Source organism: Carassius gibelio, chromosome A11 (genome assembly GCF_023724105.1).
Source record: "Carassius gibelio isolate Cgi1373 ecotype wild population from Czech Republic chromosome A11, carGib1.2-hapl.c, whole genome shotgun sequence".
Taxonomy (NCBI): domain Eukaryota; kingdom Metazoa; phylum Chordata; class Actinopteri; order Cypriniformes; family Cyprinidae; genus Carassius; species Carassius gibelio.
The window spans coordinates 21,603,033-21,624,259 of record NC_068381.1 but is presented as its reverse complement, the minus strand read 5'-3'; the positions used below and the strand labels follow the sequence as shown (position 1 = coordinate 21,624,259).

General features: G+C 38.2%; 1 protein-coding gene and 1 long non-coding RNA gene across 4 annotated transcripts; one reads left to right on the top strand and one right to left on the bottom strand.

Annotated features, from left to right (window-relative positions):
• Nucleotides 1–1,141: 1,141 nt before the first annotated feature.
• Nucleotides 1,142–20,853, bottom strand: LOC128022674 (protein lifeguard 2). 3 transcript variants are annotated; one of them, XM_052610458.1, is made up of 13 exons: nucleotides 20,715–20,853; nucleotides 15,953–16,195; nucleotides 6,390–6,453; nucleotides 6,246–6,322; nucleotides 6,093–6,157; nucleotides 5,652–5,705; nucleotides 5,506–5,556; nucleotides 5,335–5,374; nucleotides 4,515–4,552; nucleotides 4,322–4,409; nucleotides 4,070–4,165; nucleotides 2,700–2,753; nucleotides 1,142–2,575 (listed from the first exon to the last, which is right to left on the bottom strand). In XM_052610458.1, the coding sequence occupies exons 2-13, from the start codon at nucleotides 15,965–15,967 to the stop codon at nucleotides 2,429–2,431; spliced, it is 789 nt and encodes a 262-aa protein (XP_052466418.1). In that variant the 5' UTR covers nucleotides 15,968–16,195; nucleotides 20,715–20,853; the 3' UTR covers nucleotides 1,142–2,428. The 3 variants fall into 3 exon arrangements, with proteins under 3 accessions (XP_052466418.1, XP_052466417.1, XP_052466419.1); XM_052610457.1 differs by lacking the exons at nucleotides 15,953–16,195; nucleotides 20,715–20,853 and adding exons at nucleotides 8,644–8,735; nucleotides 13,500–13,717; XM_052610459.1 differs by lacking the exon at nucleotides 20,715–20,853 and having other exon boundaries at nucleotides 15,953–16,204.
• Nucleotides 16,450–19,043, top strand: LOC128022678 (uncharacterized). Its single transcript, XR_008185972.1, has 3 exons — nucleotides 16,450–17,415; nucleotides 17,983–18,099; nucleotides 18,895–19,043. It is a non-coding gene; the product is annotated as an uncharacterized LOC128022678 (long non-coding RNA).
• Nucleotides 20,854–21,227: the final 374 nt, after the last annotated feature.

The following is a 21,227-nucleotide window of genomic DNA, read 5'->3' as shown; positions in this document are numbered from 1 at the left end:
TTAATTAGGTAAACTGGAACCGGAAACACTTCACATAACACCGTACTTTCTACATCATTAGAAGAATGGCATCTACGCTAATATTTGTCTGTTTCTCTCTTGTTCCGAGGTCATCGTGGCCACCAGATCCAGTCTGTATCCAGATCAGAGGGTCACTGCAGTCACCCGGATCCAGTACGTATCCAGACCAGATGGTGGATCAGCACCTAGAAAGGACCTCTACTGCCCTGAAAGACAACGGAGACCAGGACAACTAGAGCCCCAGATACAGATCCCCTGTAAAGACCTTGTCTCAGAGGAGCACCAGGACAAGACCACAGGAAACAGATGATTCTTCTGCACAATCTGACTTTGCTGCAGCCTGGAATTGAACTACTGGTTTCGTCTGGTCAGAGGAGAACTGACCCCCAACTGAGCCTGGTTTCTCCCAAGGTTTTTTTCTCCATTCTGTCACCGATGGAGTTTCGGTTCCTTGCCGCTGTCGCCTCTGGCTTGCTTAGTTGGGGTAACTTCATCTACAGGGATATCGTTGACTTGATTGCAAATGAATGTACAGACACTATTTAACTGAACAGAGATGACATCACTGAATTCAATGATGAACTACCTTTAACTATCATTTTGCATTATTGAGACACTGTTTTCCAAACGAATGTTGTTTAAAGTGCTATATAAATAAAAGGTGACATAGCATGTTGACAATAGTATGATTTACTATTTCAGGTAGATTTTTGAAGTGTGATCAGTGCACACTCTAATGGCTAATATTGCCCACAATCCATTGCACTTTGGTGAAGGATTTGGTTCAGAACAACAAACACAAATAAAAAGCATTGAAAAACTACAAACATGGTGGATGTGCACGACCAAGGATTCAGTATTAAACTGCCTGTTGTCTCCAATTTCACCTCAGTAATTTGCTCACTAATCAACAATTAATGTCCATTACTTTAGTTATCTGGTATGTAGCTGAATAATAACGTGTGTAGAAATATACAAATTTGCCTTTAACTTATGTTTTTGTTTTAGGTTCTCCCAGTTTTTGAGGGTGACTCTCCCATTCAGGCCATACTGTTAGATAAATATTTTCAAACTATGAATCAACAATATAATGCTGTTTTAACCTTCATAACAACATACCTTCAATTTTGTGATTTATTTATTTTTTATGTGGAAAAAAATGGCTAGAGTCAACAAAACAAGCAAAAAGCGGCTGATACAGAGAAAATACAGGTACTAAGACAGGTACAGTGAAAGGTGATTGGCAGCATGAAGCGAAGTGTCATTTTCCTTGATGAAGAATGACAGGCTGTGAAACATACAAACACATGCATTCCTCCACATACTTGATCAAATATAACATCTTCTTTACATTTTCTAGATATAATCCAGAATTTGAATAACAGTTTTGTTTTTTAAGCTGCTAAGAGACATCCGCATATAAATGCAGAATTTAACTCTCAAAATTGCAATGACTGACAGTGATAACCATGACTAAAATAAAAAGCATTAAGTCTGGTGCATTCTCACTAATTTCAGAATCACCTTCAATGACTTGATTCTGGAACCAGTTACCTGCAAAACTGATCAATCGGTCACCCTCTAAATTTCAGTAAAGGAGAGATAAGAAAAGCAAGTTGTGAAATCCCAGGAGCATGGTGCCTACAGTACAGCTCAATCATTGACGTGCTGATATAGAGACATACTGCTCTGCTGCTTATGTGATATTGACCATATACTGTATCATGAGCATTCAGATTTCTGAAATCCAAACATACACAACACATACACAAGACCCCTGGCACTGTGCATTTATTTATTTTTAATATTTTATAATAACATCACACTACAGCACTACACGTTGTGATTAAACTGGTGTACTGACATTCATATTTCATTCTTCTTTTGTCCATTCTTTTTGGCTTTCCCATATTAGCAAGGTAACGAGAACCCGTCATTTTACTTTTTTTTTTTTTTTTAAAGTAACTCTTCAAAAGCTATTATCTAAAAGGTTAGGATGTCAAAGTGACAACTACAATGCATTGCAAAATGAATGATCTCACAATAACAATTTGTGATAATCAAATGTTTATATGACAGAGTTTTAGAATATTGTATATATATTATTATATATATATGTTTTTTTACCCTTAATTTTAACAGTTAATGACTGCATAACATCCTTGTACGTTTTGGTGCAGCATATAGTCAGATTGATTTAGTCACATGAAAAGTTTTTGACTTTGACCTTTGAATAACTCATGAAGTGCATATTTCAGTACTTGAGAAAACATTCTTACAGAGTTGATTTTCTTTCAAACTAACTCTAAATAAAAGGCAATGTGTTGTTCTAAAAACATTGAGGTTGCAGAACAGTAGCCATCAATATTGTACATGACAGACAATATTACAACAAATCCATGGCACATTATCTCCCATTACCAAACAACTGAAGCAGGAATGTGAACAAGTAAACAATATCCAGGTAGAGACTGAGTGTTGCAAAGATATATTCTTCAGGACTCATTGCGTATTGCTTGGTCCCCATCAACAGCTGTGTATCAAAGGCGAGAAACTGGGACAGAAGAAGTGAAAGAAGAGAAAGAGACACAGGTCAGTCGACCTTATATCATCTTTATCACATGATAAATAATCATCATTTAAAACCATAATCCATTCTTGAATAATCTCCTTCTCACCATAGTGAAGACCACAGCTCCTATGCTGGCATAGACCGCATGTAACCAGGGAACCTTTCAAAGACAAAGCCGTTTGAAAGAGACTACAGTCTATATTTGGACTTTTGAAGTTGTTTTTTTTCTTTTTTTTTTTTTTAAGGCACACACATACAGTTCAGTCACGTACTCGCACACAAACGCAGAGACATAAACAGAAACTCGTCAGCAAATTTATCAGCAAAATGGTTCTGCAGCTGAAAAACTACATGACATTTCTCAGTAGCAAGATGGTAACGTTACAGTTTTTGAAGCAGTTAAACTTAGAGATTCGTCTCTTCATCTATTAGTAGAGTAGATATTGCTGCCGAACACTGTTAAGAGATGCACAAATAACTCCAATAATTCATACATGCTTAATCTCTCTCTCTCTCTCTCTCTCTCTCTCTCTCTCTACAACGTCTTGAGGACCAGGCCATTGTGTATTAATAAGGAAGACACAATTATTATTATTTTTTTAATTTATTTATTTTCTTCACAAGAGGTAAATCCGGCCCTAGACCTTAGCAACAATAGTATAGCTACTAATAATGACGTTTTTAGAGAGAGACAGAGATTAGTCGTGTGTGAGTTTGTGTGTCTCTCAACAGTGTTCAGCAGCAGCGTCTTTACTAATAGTGAAGATGTAAGTCCATGAACAGTGCGTAGTATTTTGCTCATAAGGAATGACATGTAGCTTTGAGGTTATTGAAATATTTTACTGATAGAACCAGAGAGAGCTCTTTCCATTTGTGTGTGTGTGTGTATACTGTGTGTGTGTCTATACTGTGTGTGTGTGGGTTTGTAAGGGAGAGAAAGCGGGAGAAAGAGAGTATGTGTTTTCTGTAATAATAAATAACTAATAAAATGTGTCTTGGCAACAACTTGGAAATAATTTGTCATTTTTATCCTGTTGTTATTTGCTTGGTCAGTTTTGTTGTGGTTTTTGTTTGTGATCTTTTGCTGTTTTAGGCTGTAAGGAACTTTGAAATAACTGAAATCATTTGGTGAAGTGATATGGACTCCTAATGCTGTCAAGAACTGCCTTGAACTACGTTTGCCGTCTGTTTTCCTGAAAATAATTACACACCATTTCTTTTGCACATGTTTGTCAACCAATCAGATTCAAGTATTCAACAGTCCTGCAGTATAATAAGCAGCAGTTAGGAGTTTATTGAGGCAAAGGGTGTAGTTAATGGTTTGTAGTTAACCGTAGGACCTTAAAATCTTTCAATGTTGAGCTTTTATAACTTCTTTAAAAACTGCTTCAATCTTTAAGCTTTTAACACTCATTCAAATTTTCAAGTCTGGTTTTCTCTTTTTTCTTTTATTTACTTATATTTTTGGATACTTACATAGCCAAAGGGAACCACAAATCCCATGACAATAGCACAGAAAAACATGACCGTACACAGAATGAAGAGAAGACCTTGGAAAGAGGTGATGTCAATCTAGAGAGACAAATAACACTTTAGAATTGGAATATTATTGTATTTTACGATGTGTATATATCATTGTATCAACAGCACTATGATAAATCACACTGATGTTCATTAAAAAGCTTATTAATATTTCTAATTGGAATATCTTTTCTGGTATTTGCTCACCTTGCTCTGAAAGCTGAAGATGGTGACACACAGACACACTGTGGCAGTGATGCCAATGCACAGCACGACAGACTTGGTGTTGTAGAAACTGGCAGAAGCAGGAAAAGGTACCATTACAGAAATGAAACACATCTTCTGGGATTTAAGAGATCATGTTTGAGAAAGCATGCACACACAACAGATGTGTCATTACCTAGAGATAAAGCCCAACATGCAAGCCATGCTCAGAGTCTGTGTTTGACAAGGGGTGGGGGGGGGAGAACATTTGTAAATGTATTCATATTATTTTCATGATATTAATCAAATGTAAATTTCAATGCATGTATGAAATTAATAAAGACTGACTCCAAAATTTCTAAAATACTATAAATGAATTAAGACCAAAGGCTGACATGCATTTATCTTGTGGTGATGGACTGTTTTGGAATTCAAAGTGGATGACTTTTTAATATTAAAATAAATGTCTTTAAAAAAAATTATGATATGCTTGGGGGGAAAAATATGCTTGAATCTTTCTTTCTTTTTGTTGTTCATCAGAACAGATTTGGGAAAATGTAGCACTGCATCATGTCTCATCAATGGATGCTCTGCAGTGAATGGGTGCCGTCAGAATTAGAGTCCAAACAGCTGATAAAAACAGATAATGGGTTGTGAAGTGAAAAGATGAGTGTTTAAACAAATATGTGTGTGGATTTTGATGTAAGAGGACAACAGGCGATGGAGGTTTTCACTGGAGAAAGAATTCGAATGGATTATGAACTCTTATTTTGGCCAAGACCAATGATTTGAAGTTAAACACGTTTTAATGCTAGATTAGTTTTTTACTTCTCCAGATGTTAACTGATGTGGATTACTTCTGGATTACTGTGATGTTTTTAGCAGCTGCTCGGACTCAAATGATGCAATGCTACATTTCTACAAATCTGATGAAGACCAGAAGGTGAGTAAATTTAAAGCAAATTTTCATTTTTAGGTGAACAATTCCTCTAATGTATCTTTAAACTGATACTCACAAAGATTATAAGAAGAATAAGATTCCATGGAAACTGCCTCCTGCAATACAGAAAAGAAAAAATAGATCCCAATATTATATTCTAATGTTTTCCTAATTATTTTCCAGAAGAGTGTATAACCAGTACATTAGCACAACTGCAGTTTACTGGATTAACAGTGTACTGACTTACCTCACATCACCGCAGCAAGCCAGTGAGATATATGTGAGGAGAAACAGAAGACTGCAAACACAGACACAGCCTGAGTTACAGATCCAGCGATGAACTTTATAAAGCAGTAAACATTTTATTACTGATCAACCTGTAGTTTCACGTACTTGGACACGGAGTATAAAACAGGATGTGTCTGAATGTACATCCTCACTGGAGCACTGAAGCAGACAGAAACGGCTCAAGAGTTAAATAGTCCGTATGAAATATAATATACACATAACTGATTCATAACATAAACCATTTTGTAAATGCTTTTGAAAGTGGTCTCTTCTGCTCACTGAGGCTCATTTATTTGATCAAAAATAAATACAGTGAAAAAGAGTAATATTGTTAAATATTACAAATTAAAAGAACTGCTTTATGTTTGAATATAATGTAAAATGTCATTATTGCTGTGATGCAAATCTGAATTGCCATTACTCCAGTCTCTGATTATTATCAGTGATAAAAACAGTCCTGTCCTCAAACGTTTGACTGATAGTGTAATTCAGTAATGAGACACTGACTGTCACATAAGAGTTTTAGATCAAGAATCAGTTGCTCACCAGAACGTGAAGAGAGCAATAACTGCTACTGTTGAAAACAGCTGCAGCATCAGAATCGAATAAACCTGCAAGAATATAAGCGTAAGAGCTGCATTTTGATTTGATAGTCCTATCTACTTCACTTAATTAAGTTTAAACTATTTTAATTGCTACCTTTCGTATAAAAACTTGTCTTATATACATGTCATCCCAGGAAAAGGTTCCTTCACCATAGTAGTAACCAGGACATCCTGCAAAGAGAAGATCACATCAAATAAATACAAGAAAATGTTATATATCTGACAAAAGGCCGAATACCTGCGTTTGCCTCTTCATAGCTTGGAGGCATGTTTGCTTCAACAGTTTGGACTGTCGCTGCGACCTGTGAATACAAACATATGGAGAAAATATTAAACGCATGTGATATAGAGGCCAACAATGTGCGATCAATGAAATAATCATTTCATTTAAATTAGCAAACTCTCCTCTTTGGTTAACATATTTGAAAGAAATCTTGGATATAATGTTTGTATATGTAGCCCAGCTAGGGTTTTTATTATCTCCTAAATGTTTAATTTTTAATATGTAAATGTTTCTGACTTTCAAGGGTTAAACTGTCATAAACGGTATGTGGATATTTATGTGTGCCGCAATTTCATTTGAATTAATGTTATGTAGATTACAGTCAAGTTTATGTGAGGTGTACATGTCTCAACATGTGGGTTTGATCAGCATGTATGTTTTTTATTTGTGATTGGACATTAGTTTACTTGCTCCCGCCTATGTGTGGGTATTGATCATTTCGATTGGGAGAGAGGGGAGCGAGAGATTGAGGCAGATCGGAAAGAGATGTCGCATTTTGTCTCTGGTGATTTCGAGAGAAAATATACCCAAAAAACTGCTGACTAAGTGGTCAAAGAGTATATTTAGTATACAGAAAGTGTTAAAGAACGTTTCTGTAATTTGTTTGATTTGTTATACTTTGACTAAGAGTTTAAACGGACTTATGTTACTGCTGCTATGTGCACTGTAATCTCTTTTTTCTTTTTTTACGTCGAGTAAAATCTACTCGCGGCATCTCAGTTCATAAATCGTTCCGAGGAAGACGAGTACATTACGAGGAACCAGATAGCGTTCTAAATCCCCTCGTGGTTTAGAATTCCTCTGGCATCGCGGGATTCATAATCATTCAGCGGACAGCTGGTGAGACTGGAGACGAATACGGAGTGTCTAACGTGATCGGTGGATCGGCGTGTCGAAACGGGAAGACTCAGGTACATTTGTTTGTTTATTTAGCTCTTTGGAGCGAAGAGGCCATTTGTTGGTTTTCACGGCCACACCGTTCTCAAGCAACGACACAGGCCTGCAACAGGTTGGGTTTTTTAAAGCTGTGAGTGTGGGCCCACAATACATATTTTTCATTTAATTTGCTCTTTGATTTTCTCTGATTGTATTTTCCATTTTGATTTTGAGATTGTATTATAGATCCAAAGGGGACTATATTACTGGGTTTTTTTCAGATACAAAATTTGAATATTGATATTTGAGTATTATATTGGGATTTCTGATCTAAGAGGATAAAAGGTGATTTTGGTGTGAAAGGAAATACACACCAGGCATTTAAGAATTTCATTTAATTCTTTTTATTTGTTTATCTTTTATTGAATTCCATTTATTTAAATACATTTATTTATTTTTTACAATATTTCATTATTTCATATGTTCTTTGTTAAATAAAATCACTTGTTAATTGACAAGACCTTATTTTTTTTTTGTGATTTCATATAATAGTGTTGCAGAAAAATAATCACTTAACATCTTCATTTAAGAAGGGTGATCAGGGGGAAAAACAGGAAGTAAATTAACTTAGTCGAGAGACACATTATTAGAACCCGGTGCTCCACCCATCAAGGAATAGGGTAGGGGGCGCTACATATTTATGGGGGCTCGTCCGGGATTTCTTACTTCCTGTCATCAGCTGACTCTAAAAAACAAGAACTGAATTGAGTGTTAAGTTTATTTTAGTGAATTGACCATCACTAATCAGAGCTCCAAGCATGGCTTTTACACAAGACCCAATTTTGCTGGCTGAATTTTCCAAATGGTGTAAGGAAAAGGACATTGAGGAGAATCATGGCATACTGTTAATAGGGGTGCCTGCTCAGACTAATGTGATGTTTATAGAAGAGACACTGCAGACTGTAAAAGCTTTTGGCAGAGTTCGTGTGAGAGACTCAAGATCAGGACCAAGTTCTAGTACTATTTTGGTGCTCTGTGAATGCCGAGAAGTCATTGATCCAAATCGAGTTCCACCAGAATTAATGCCTGCTCCAGGAGAAGAAGCATGGAAGGTAGTAGTGGCTTCAGCTGAGGGTCCCGTTTCAGAATTCTCAAAGAAACTGTCCATGTTCTTAAGTGAAGAGGGAAAATCTATGTCTGACTTGCAAGCTCTATTCACTCAGTCGGGCCCTAAAACTAGTTCTCCTGAATCTATCATACGTGCCGTGGGTGAATTATTGGAGAAAACCGCTAAACCATCGACTGATGCTAGTGCTTATCGCCGATTGCGTACCTTTTCTGGTACTGTTCCCACTCCCACAGGAGAGGAAAGTTTGGAAAACTGGATGGAACAAGCCAGGTTGATGACTGTAGAGTGTGAATGTTCTGAAAGAGAAAAAAGAAGAAGAATAATGGAATGTTTAAAAGGACCAGCATTGGATATTGTTAAGGCTGTCAGATTTTCAAGTCCTGATGCTAGTGCATTGCAGTATCTGGATGCTTTGGAGAATACGTTTGGGACATTTGAATCTGGAGAGGATCTTTACTTTGCTTTCCGTCTTCTTCGACAATCATCAGGAGAGGCATTGTCCGATTTTCTGAGACGATTAGAGAAATCTTTAACTAAAGTGGTCCAAAGAGGAGGATTGGCACCACAGTTGATGGACCGTGTGAGGATTGAACAATTGATCCGTGGAGCTGTGGAAGCAGACCTTATGCTGCTGCAGCTGAGACTCAGGGAAAGGAAAGAACAACCACCTAATTTCTTAGCATTACTGAACGAAATTAAGGAAGCAGAGGAGAATGAAGCTACCCGTCATAAGATCAGAACCTCAGTAAAGCCGATTCATCTGAAGACTGATGACAAATTTAGCTCTTCTGTGGTGGAACAATTACGTGAAGAAATACAGGAGTTAAGGTCCAGAGTTGAAGGCGATTCTGAGAAGAAACCCGTTGCATCATTGAGAGTGGAGTCTAGAGACCAACATGTTAAGAAAAGGGTTGACGTTCAGGAAGAGTCTGAGGTGCAACTGTTAAAAAAGCAGGTTCAGAAGTTACAAGACCAACTCTCAGTGATGAATGTGAGCTCTACTACACAGTCACCACAGGACGTATCGAATCCGAAGCCAGTCCAGTTTAGAAATCAGGCAAGATCCTCAAAGAATCGAGAAGATTTTTTCTGCTACCGCTGCGGAGAGGATGGGCACATTGCGACCAAATGCAAAGCTCCAGAAAATACCACGCTAGTGATACAAAAACTGGTGCGCTCTCTCCGGCAAGCTAAATCTGATAAAAGTCGATATACTGGAAACACTGTTTGTGCCAATAGTTTTAATTGTTCATTTGATCAGACTGAAATGACCAGCAATGAAGCAAACACTCTCCCCAGAGGACTAGTGGGTCCTGTTTCTAACATTCCTGTGAAGGTGAATGGATGCCCATGCACAGCCCTTCTTGATAGTGGATCGCAAGTCACTATTGTCTTCGAACAATGGTATTCCAAATACTTATCCCCAGTTCCTATTCAACCACTTACTGGATTGTCTATTTGGGGACTTAGTGAATCGAGTTATCCTTATAAGGGCTACATAGTAGTAGATGTCTCCTTTCCTGCTATACTCACTGGTGAAGCAGAGACCGTTTCCATCTTGGCATTGGTTTGCCCAGAACCGCCAGGAACTCAGCAGGTTCCAGTTATCATTGGAACGAATGCAAACTTCTTCCAGCGACTGACTGCACTCAATCCAGCCTCTAGTGTGTCAAATAATGCTTACTCCTTGAGAATCCAATCAGAATTGTTTAAACTACCTGAGGCCCAGATCAAAGGGAAAGTGGAGGTCACAGAATCAGATGAGGGACAAATATTGTGGACTGGACCAGGAGGGTTAACCATACCATCAAGAGGTGAGCGGTATGCAGTGTGCAAGGTAGAAATGGAGAAACAACTGAGGAAAGACATTTTTCTTCTTGAAGCATCCAAGGATAGCCACCTTCCAGCTGGAATTCTGGTTCCACCTACTGTTCTTCATTCTTCTGACATGAATGTAGATAGTTTCAAACTACTGGTGTGCAATGACACCTCCCAAGATATTACCATACCCATGGGAACGGTGATAGCCAAAGTATTTCCCACTGACACTGTCATAGTAGCGCAAGGAGTTCAGACTGGGGCCAAAAGATTAGACCCAAAAATCTTTAAGTTTGGTGACTCGCCAGTTCCAGCCAATTGGAAAGCAAGGTTAAGAGATAAGCTGTCGGAGCGAGGAATGGTGTTTTCTGTGACTGAATGGGATGTAGGGAGAGCTAAAGACGTAAAACATACCATACGACTAAATGATTGTAGACCCTTTCGCGAGCGATCGAGAAGAATTGCACCAGCGGACATCGATGATGTTAGGCGGCATTTGAAAGATCTACTGGCAGCCGGGATTATAACTGAATCCAAAAGTCCGTATGCTTCCCCAATAGTCATTGCCCGGAAAAAGAATGGAGCCATCCGAATGTGTATTGACTATCGGACATTAAATGCCAGAACCATCCCTGACCAATACACAACCCCTAGGATAGAGGACGCTTTAGATTGTTTGTCAGGGAGTAAGTGGTTTTCTGTCTTAGACTTACGCAGTGGATATTACCAGATTGAGATGGCTAAGGAGGACAAAGAAAAGACTGCGTTCATCTGTCCTCTGGGCTTCTACCAATTTGAACGTATGCCACAGGGTGTGACTGGGGCTCCAGCCACTTTTCAACGCCTAATGGAAAAGGCTGTTGGAGACATGAATCTCCTCCAAGTTATCGTGTACTTGGATGATATTATTGTCTTTGGACGGACGTTAGAAGAACATGAAGAGAGGCTGTTGAAAGTGCTGGATAGACTACAAGAGTATGGTCTAAAAGTGTCCATTGACAAGTGTCAATTCTGTCAGCCGAAAGTCAATTATGTGGGGCACGTTGTATCTGCAGCAGGAGTATCTCCAGATCCTGAAAAGGTGAAGGCTGTCATTAACTGGAAAATGCCCATTGATTTGAAGTCTTTGAGATCTTTTCTCGGATTTTGCGGGTTTTACCGTAGATTTATCAAGAACTACTCTGCGATAGTAAGACCATTGACTGAGTTAACTAAAGGGTATCCTCCTGCAAAGGGTCAACGCAAAATGACCCCAAATGGAAAATACTACCAAGAATCTGAGCCATTTGGTGAAAGGTGGGATAAGGCTTGCACAGATGCTTTCCATCACATCATTCATTGCCTCACACATGCTCCAGTACTTGCCTATGCAGATCCCATTAAGCCGTACATATTACATGTGGATGCAAGTTTGAGTGGACTGGGTGCTGTGCTGAACCAAGAATACCCAGAAGGGTTAAGGCCAGTTGCATATGCAAGCCGAAAATTGAGTACAGCTGAACAGCATTACCCGATACACCAATTGGAGTTTCTAGCATTAAAATGGGCAATAGTTGACAAATTTCATGATTATTTGTACGGCGCAAAATTCACGGTTAAGACTGATAACAATCCCTTGACTTACGTGCTAACAAGTGCTAAACTAAATGCCACGGGTCATAGGTGGTTGGCTGCCCTAGCTACTTACGATTTTGATCTCCAGTACAAACCGGGTCGACACAACATAGATGCTGACATCTTGTCAAGATATCCTATGTCCACAGATGTGCCAACTGAATGGATTGACATCCCAAGGTCAGGTGTGAAGGCTATCTGTCAGCTTGCAGATACTACATCTGATGAAGAATCTTGCAGAAGGCTAGTAGATCAGTTAGGGATTCCTTCAGAAAGTATTCCTCATGCATATGTCTGCCCTATACAGTTGGAACTGGAGCATAAGACGCAGTTGTCCAATTTAGACTTGCAAATTGCTCAAGAGCAGGATTCCATCATTGGACCGGTGAGACAGGAAGTCAAAAAAGGGAAAGTGCTCACAGCTGCTAAGAACTCAACGCTTCCTGAATCTCTGTTGAGACAACAAGGAGACAAATTAACGATTCGCCACAATCTATTGTATAGAGTCATTAAGAGCCCCTGCGGAAAGGAGATTCAACAGTTAGTTCTCCCGAAAGAATACAGATTTCAAGTATTGCATTCTCTTCATGATGAGTCTGGCCATCTTGGAATTGAGAAGACCACAGAGCTGTGTAGAAATCGTTTCTATTGGCCACGTATGAATACAGAAGTGGAGCAGTACGTAAAAAATTGTGGACGATGCATTGCAAGGAAAACATTACCCCAAAGATCTGCTTACCTGAATCATATCACCAGTAGTGGACCAATGGACCTAATTTGCATCGACTTCCTTTCCATTGAACCAGACTCTAAAGGGATTTGCAATGTTCTGGTAATGACCGATCATTTCACTCGCTATGCCCAAGCGTATCCAGCAAAAGACCAAAAAGCAATAACTGTAGCTAAAATTTTAGTTGAGAAGTTTTTTGTGCATTATGGTCTGCCTGCCCGCATTCATTCCGACCAAGGTCGTGATTTTGAGAGCAAGCTTATCAAAGAGTTGCTGGGAATCTTGGGAATTCGTAAGTCCAGAACATCCCCTTACCATCCTCAGGGAGACCCACAGCCTGAGCGGTTTAACCGCACTCTTCTTTCTATGCTGGGAACGCTAGATCCGGCCAAGAAAAGCAAATGGAGTCAGAGTATTAGCCAATTAGTACACGTGTATAACTGTACTAAAAATGAAACAACTGGGTACTCCCCGTATTATCTGCTGTTTGGGAGAGAGGCTCGGCTTCCTGTGGACATACAATTTGGGACTTCATCGGAAGGTGAAAGTGGTCTGAAACATCACCAGTATGTTGAAGGTGTGAAAAAAGATTTACAACATGCATACCAGCTAGCAGTGGAAAATTCTCTGAAGACACAGCAGAGAAATAAAAGGCTCTATGATCGTAGAGTAAAACATCAGATTCTGGAGAAGGGAGATCGAGTACTTATCAAGAATCTTGCATTAACTGGGAAGCATAAGTTAGTGGATCGCTGGAATTCCCTCCCTTATATTGTTCAGGAGAAATTGCCAAACTTGCCGGTTTACAGACTGAAACCAGAAGCGGGTACTGGAGGTATAAGAACATTACACAGGGATCATTTGCTACCTATAGGAGAAAGTGTGAGAGTAAACTTACCTAATCCAAGAAGTGAAGTTCCGGCACAACGGGTAACAAGGTCCAAAACTGAACAAAAAACCCAGAAACACCAGATGAAAGACAAAGACATGAGAGGGAAAGATATTGAGTCTGAAGTAATAGCGTCTGACAGTGAAAATAGCATGGATGAATATTATCCAGTTCAAAAAAAGCCATCATTTGACAGAATGCTAATTTCTTCATTGGCATCGGATAAAAACACTGTAACATACAGAGCTACTCAAAGCCCTACTCATTTGGAAATGACAGAAGAACATACAGAGCATGAAGAGGGGAGTACTGCTTTAACAGCTTCTGAATGTATTGGAGGTCTAGGATTTGTGGGTGGAGGCAATCCGTTCAGAAGTACCTCAAGAGTAGAGGAAAGTGAGAGAAGAGAACCCCGTCCCAGGAGAGAAGTGAAACCTGTGAAGAAACTAAGTTATGATGAACTGGGGAAATCCACAGATAGGCCCTTAACACTAGCATATAGGGGTATGGTGGTAACTGTCCAAAGTCCTTCCAGACAAAGTTCATGTAGCACAGTATGGTGTCATCCCTTAGCTAAATGTAGTTTATGTGCTAGTTGGTGTACTGACTACAAACCCAAAGCTCTATTGAATATGTAGGGGACAGAGAAACTCATGGGGACATGAGAACATTAGGAGGGGGAGAGTGTAGCCCAGCTAGGGTTTTTATTATCTCCTAAATGTTTAATTTTTAATATGTAAATGTTTCTGACTTTCAAGGGTTAAACTGTCATAAACGGTATGTGGATATTTATGTGTGCCGCAATTTCATTTGAATTAATGTTATGTAGATTACAGTCAAGTTTATGTGAGGTGTACATGTCTCAACATGTGGGTTTGATCAGCATGTATGTTTTTTATTTGTGATTGGACATTAGTTTACTTGCTCCCGCCTATGTGTGGGTATTGATCATTTCGATTGGGAGAGAGGGGAGCGAGAGATTGAGGCAGATCGGAAAGAGATGTCGCATTTTGTCTCTGGTGATTTCGAGAGAAAATATACCCAAAAAACTGCTGACTAAGTGGTCAAAGAGTATATTTAGTATACAGAAAGTGTTAAAGAACGTTTCTGTAATTTGTTTGATTTGTTATACTTTGACTAAGAGTTTAAACGGACTTATGTTACTGCTGCTATGTGCACTGTAATCTCTTTTTTCTTTTTTTACGTCGAGTAAAATCTACTCGCGGCATCTCAGTTCATAAATCGTTCCGAGGAAGACGAGTACATTACGAGGAACCAGATAGCGTTCTAAATCCCCTCGTGGTTTAGAATTCCTCTGGCATCGCGGGATTCATAATCATTCAGCGGACAGCTGGTGAGACTGGAGACGAATACGGAGTGTCTAACGTGATCGGTGGATCGGCGTGTCGAAACGGGAAGACTCAGGTACATTTGTTTGTTTATTTAGCTCTTTGGAGCGAAGAGGCCATTTGTTGGTTTTCACGGCCACACCGTTCTCAAGCAACGACACAGGCCTGCAACAGGTTGGGTTTTTTAAAGCTGTGAGTGTGGGCCCACAATACATATTTTTCATTTAATTTGCTCTTTGATTTTCTCTGATTGTATTTTCCATTTTGATTTTGAGATTGTATTATAGATCCAAAGGGGACTATATTACTGGGTTTTTTTCAGATACAAAATTTGAATATTGATATTTGAGTATTATATTGGGATTTCTGATCTAAGAGGATAAAAGGTGATTTTGGTGTGAAAGGAAATACACACCAGGCATTTAAGAATTTCATTTAATTCTTTTTATTTGTTTATCTTTTATTGAATTCCATTTATTTAAATACATTTATTTATTTTTTACAATATTTCATTATTTCATATGTTCTTTGTTAAATAAAATCACTTGTTAATTGACAAGACCTTATTTTTTTTTTGTGATTTCATATAATAGTGTTGCAGAAAAATAATCACTTAACATCTTCATTTAAGAAGGGTGATCAGGGGGAAAAACAGGAAGTAAATTAACTTAGTCGAGAGACACATTATTAGAACCCGGTGCTCCACCCATCAAGGAATAGGGTAGGGGGCGCTACATATATCTGCAGTGTTGTTTATAAACTCATAGATATGATCCAAATCCAGTTCAGACATGAACAGACCTGTGCAAAATAAACCACCGGATACTGAACCCATCATTTAGATTTAATACGTGACTGCAAGATTTAAGATCGTCAGATACATTTTATTTTTAATTGTTTTATTTAGAGAATGAATGAAACTGGTAAGCTATAAATAGTCTGAATAATCTCCTTATAGAAATATGCCTCTGTCTTCAGAGGTTTTACTACGCTGCTTCTCAAATGTTGTTTTAAGAACATGAAATCTTTTGCTCAGTTTTAATGCCACTCAATGTTTGAAGAAAGTCTCTTTATTTCTGTTCTATTCGAGTAATCAGTAAAACGATACCTTACCTTTTTCTGTGTCATTTCTTTCTTTCTTTCTTTCTTTCTTTCTTTCTTTTCCCACTGCTGGCAGACAATATGATGTGGTGCTGGATGTGGGTCAGTCTGCAGTACAGATTTACTCTTGTCTTACAGTGTCTATTCAGGCTAATCCCTCTTTCATTCCCATCAGTCCCTCCTCCACACAGGGCTTTAGCAGTTCAGTCCAGCAACGGTCCAGTGGCATGATGGGATTGAGCGGGAAAATACCACCTTAAACACAAAGTTGGGCTTTTGCTTAATCTATGCAACCTTTCGATTAGAAAATAGATTTGCTCTATTTAGAGTTATGTAGAATAAAGAAGCACATTATGATGGATAGACCCCGGCCTAAAGGATAAAGATGATGCTACATAAATACATATGAAGAGGACATCATTTGAGAAGAAAAAGTGTGCAGTTGGTAATAAACAACAATCACACAAATACTGACACTAATGGAGTCCTAGCATTGCTGTTACACACTCTAAAAACGGCTGGGTTATTTTTTAACCCAAAATGCTGGGTTGAGTCTGTTGGGTCATTTTGTTGGGTTATTTAATTTCTTTTTAAACACTTTTGGGTAGTTTCAATTTACCAGGTGTTGGGTTAAACCTGCTGGGTTGCGTCGCTGGGTTGTTTCAGGCCAGCGCTGGGTTATTTAACGCGCCTTGAAGATGTTTAAATCGCTCCCCAACTGTCACTTTGGAAGAACAACGGGGCAAAGCCACGGCTTTCTACTGTTTTAAGGTAAGTTTATTTAATGTTTTCAATAATAATTATTTTAAGTTGGCAGAATTATAACTTTTTTTTTGCAGCAACAATACTGTTAAACGTCTACAGGCCAACATTATTTACGTTAAATGATGAACTGTTTACCTCAAACGGCCAACCTACGTTACGCGACTCGCATAATCGTGTTAAGGTATCTGAGACGACAGATTAATAAAGTTTTATTAAGTTTCAGACAGTGACTGATGGCTGAAATATGCGAATACCTGTGAAAATAGAGGAAAAAGTAGTTTCTGACACTGAAAAGCGAATTTGATATTTAAGTGAGTCAAATGAGTTCAAAAAGTGAATACGACTTTCTGCTCTAATGTAAACGCCCGCAGTTGTCCATATCGACATTTAAATCATACAAATTACGTACAATATAGTCGGACCGCAGGTCTAAAAGAACCGACGACCCAGTTCAAGTAAACCGGTTCAGTAATTCTCGAACAAAGTGATTCCCGGAAAAGAATCGACGTCTCAGGGCATTTCAAAGTGCGCGCACGCACAGCGAGTGACGCTGGCCGCGTTAGTGAAGTGATTTGATGCTTTTGTGGTTTATAAAGTCTTTTTACATACAAATTATAATTCAAAATGTGTTTTTTTCCTGTCAGAAAAGCGCATGGATACATTTGTGAGAGAAAAACTCGTCGAGTGCAGTCTTATTGAGGCGTCTAACGGTAAGTTCGTGTTTATTATACATTTTACATAATTGTTTGTCTGTGATAATCAACTAACGTTAACCCTCACGTAACTTAAACGCACATATATTTTTATTTCGTGCTATAGTTAAAGCTGCACCAGAATGTACCTAATTTATGAGCGTAAACATCATATATTAATTTTCCAGATCGTGTTTTTGACTTGTCCTTATCACTTTGGTACACCTATAAGTGTTTATATATGGACTGTTTTACCTACGTGACTTGTCATAGAAATGTCTGTGTGCGCATGCAGTGTGATCTCCCTTATCTGTGCCAGTGACTGTGTGTGTTTGATATAGCCAGCATATTAACATAAAACTGTGATTTATAATGACTGGAACATCCCATTGATTAGACAGTTTGAAAGCACACCTTTCAGCCAATCACTAGAGCAAATTCTGCTTCTGTAGACCAACTCATAGGTGAATTTAACTCATAATCATGATGGGTCAATTTCATGGTTAACTTCACACAGTTAATTGAACTGAATCACTGTTATTAAAACAATTTGTATTTTTTCTTTTTTTAAACTTTATTTTAAAGGTTGGAACAAACATGGAATTCCTTAACTGAGCAGAGTCCACAAAACCCCATCCAATTGTCATGGCGATTTAAAAATGTCAGCAGATCTCTCAGGCATTGATCATAATCAATGGACAGGTAAGGATATGCTGCACTATTTTCAAAAGGAATTGCAAATTGTATATTTAATTGTATTTTTCCACATGTGGACGCATACATTGTGAAATAGTCCAAACTCAATTGAAAAGCATTTGTATTTCAGATGCCTTACACAGAAAGCTGTCAATTTGTGTCAAGGGTGGGACTATACTATGGGGCGTGTTTGTATTGGGAGATATTTTGTAGTTTTTACCCCAAATCTCTCACTGTTTGCAATCTGATGCACGTCAGCTAACAACATTGCAGTTCTACTCTTATTTACCTAGCTGCAGCTTACCCTATATTTTATTCCTCCGGTGAAAAGCATTTGGTTAATGGTGAATATTGACCAATAGTACCATGTGGCTCTAACGGTTAGCAGGGGATAGTAGCTGCATTTGGGGTAAAAATGACAGAATTATTTATTGTGTGAGGTGCCAAGAATATAGGAAGATCCGGGTTTCACTGTCTGTTCTTTATCACACATCTCTCGGAGTGGCAGCTGCCTTTAGTAGTGCCTTAACCTCCATTGTTCAAAGCATTTTGCACAGTTGTCTTTGAGTGACGTCACCTCCCAATACAAACACTCTCCATAGTATGGTCCCACCTCTGACAAAAATTGACAGTTTTCAATGTGAGGCATTGGAAATTCAGATGCTAAAGATTCCATTTGAGTTTTGGCAGGTAACATGTGCGACACAGTGAAAAAACAGACATGGTAATTCATAAAACCTCATGTACTTGTTCTTATGTTGCATCTATGCTAACATTAGTCTGTTTCTCTCTTATTCCAAGGTCACCGTAGCCACCCGTATCCAGTACGTATCCAGACCAGATGGAGATCATCATCTAGAAAGGACCTCTACATCCCTGAAAGACAGCGGAGACCAGGACAACTAGAGCCCAGATACAGATCCCCTGTAAAGACCTTGTCTCAGAGGAGCACCAGGACAAGACCACAGGAAACAGATGATTCTTCTGCACAATCTGACTTTGCTGCAGCCTGGAATTGAACTACTGGTTTCGTCTGGTCAGAGGAGAACTGGCCCCCCAACTGAGCCTGGTTTCTCCCAAGGTTTTTTCTCCATTCTGTCACCGATGGAGTTTTGGTTCCTTGTTTTTCTTTAGTTGGGGACAATTAATATCAAGCGATATCATTCACTTGATTGTACAGAGGGACGATACATCACTGAATCAATGACGAATTGACTTTAACTGAAAACTGAGTGTTTACTTTTGTCCCTTTGCATTATTACACACTATTTTCCTATTTAATACTGTAAAGCTGCTATGATGCAGTATTTGATCAATATGACAGGCTTATTACTCATAATACATGGAAAATACAGCTACAAACTGACTTTGTTTTTCCATTTGAAATTTGGCAGTCACTGTGCATTCATGAAAACTGAAACCGTAATTTTTGTTCAGTGTTTTTGAAACAGTGTTTTTGTTCAAGATTTGCAATTGTGTTTGGATTGTCACAATTTGTCACATGTGGAAAACGCAATTGAAAATATGATTAGCAATTCCTTTTGAAAATTGTCCTTCCATAGACAGGCTCTATAGCAGACTACACTGCTCTCAGGTGTAGATCTATGCTTCAGAGCTTAAGTGTTTGACAATAGTTCACCCAAAAATTAAAATTGTCACTAATTATTCACCCTGGTCTGAAAGCTCTCGAATATCAACGAAAATATCTTAACTTGTGTTCTGAAGATGAACGAAGGGCTTATGGGTTTGTAACGACATAACATAACATGACAGAATTTTCATTTTTGAGTGAACTATATGTTGAACTACCCTAAGTAGTGCACATCTACCTACGTAGTAGTCTTTATATACTTGATATAAATTTAAGGACATCTTTAAATGATTTTACATTTAAATTTAAAGAATGTTAATTGTCAATGTCATTTCACTGTGTATTTAAATAGCTAAAAATCTCAAAATGTAATAGTTAAACAGCTAGACACAGGTCATTCAGAAATAATTTTCTTATTTATTGCAACTGTATTTCTGTGATTTTTATTTATTTATTTTGCATTTGCTGGAAACAAAAAAAGGGAAAATTCCATGTTGTTTGTCATTGGTACAAATTTTTGAATGTCAGATGGCATTAAAAATATTTTTTAACAGTCTAAATAACCTGTATTCTTCACTATTTATTAATCCATGATTGCTTTGTTAAGCAAAAGTGAAATTATGAGAATAACCCAGCAAGAATAACCCAGAATCATAAAAATGCAAACCCACAAATGGTAAAAATGACTCTATCTTGGGTTTTCTCAATAACCCAGCATGCTGGGTTAAAATGTGTAAACCAGCATGCTGGGTTACTTTAACCCAGCATGTGTTCTGTCCAATATTTACCCAGTGCTGGGTTGCCAATTGGGTTATTTTTAACCCAGCCATTTTTAGAGTGCAAACTGAGTGTTCTATGGGTATTTCTTTTCTTTTTTTTTTAGAAATGTGTGCTATTTTTTAAAAATGTATTAATTTATAATGTATTTAATACATGATATGTGTCAAATAAAATGTATTCAATACATATTTTCATGAAAATCAGTTATGATATGTTCACAGTTCTGAAACAGGCTTGAAAAAACAAATACCCTGTCACGAACCGCAGTGAGACACGAAGGCTGAGGATCCAAACACTGTGTTTATTCAGAGGGTAATCCACCATCGGGATCCAAACACAGGCATAAGTCATAAACCAGCAAAACGATCCAAATAATAACAAGAGACACAGGGGCAGAAAAAAAACAAGACATGTATATATACATATAGTGTGAGCAGACAGGGTTAATGAGACACAGGTGCAAACAATGAGGGCTGATGAGTCCGGCGCTCAGGATTATGGGAAATGAAGTCCAAGACTGTGACAGAGTTTAAGGGATGGAGTGCCCTCTGCTGGTTATCAAGGGCTCTCCAGATGGTGAAACTAACACATTGTTTTTTGTAAAATATTATAAACAGCATTAAAAAAGAGAGAGAAGAAACACACACACACACACACACACACAAACACACACACATACACACAATACTATCTTCCCCATCAAAATGTATTTCTTTCCCCCAGTAAACAAAAGTTAGAAGTTATCAAAGTGTATTAGTTTACT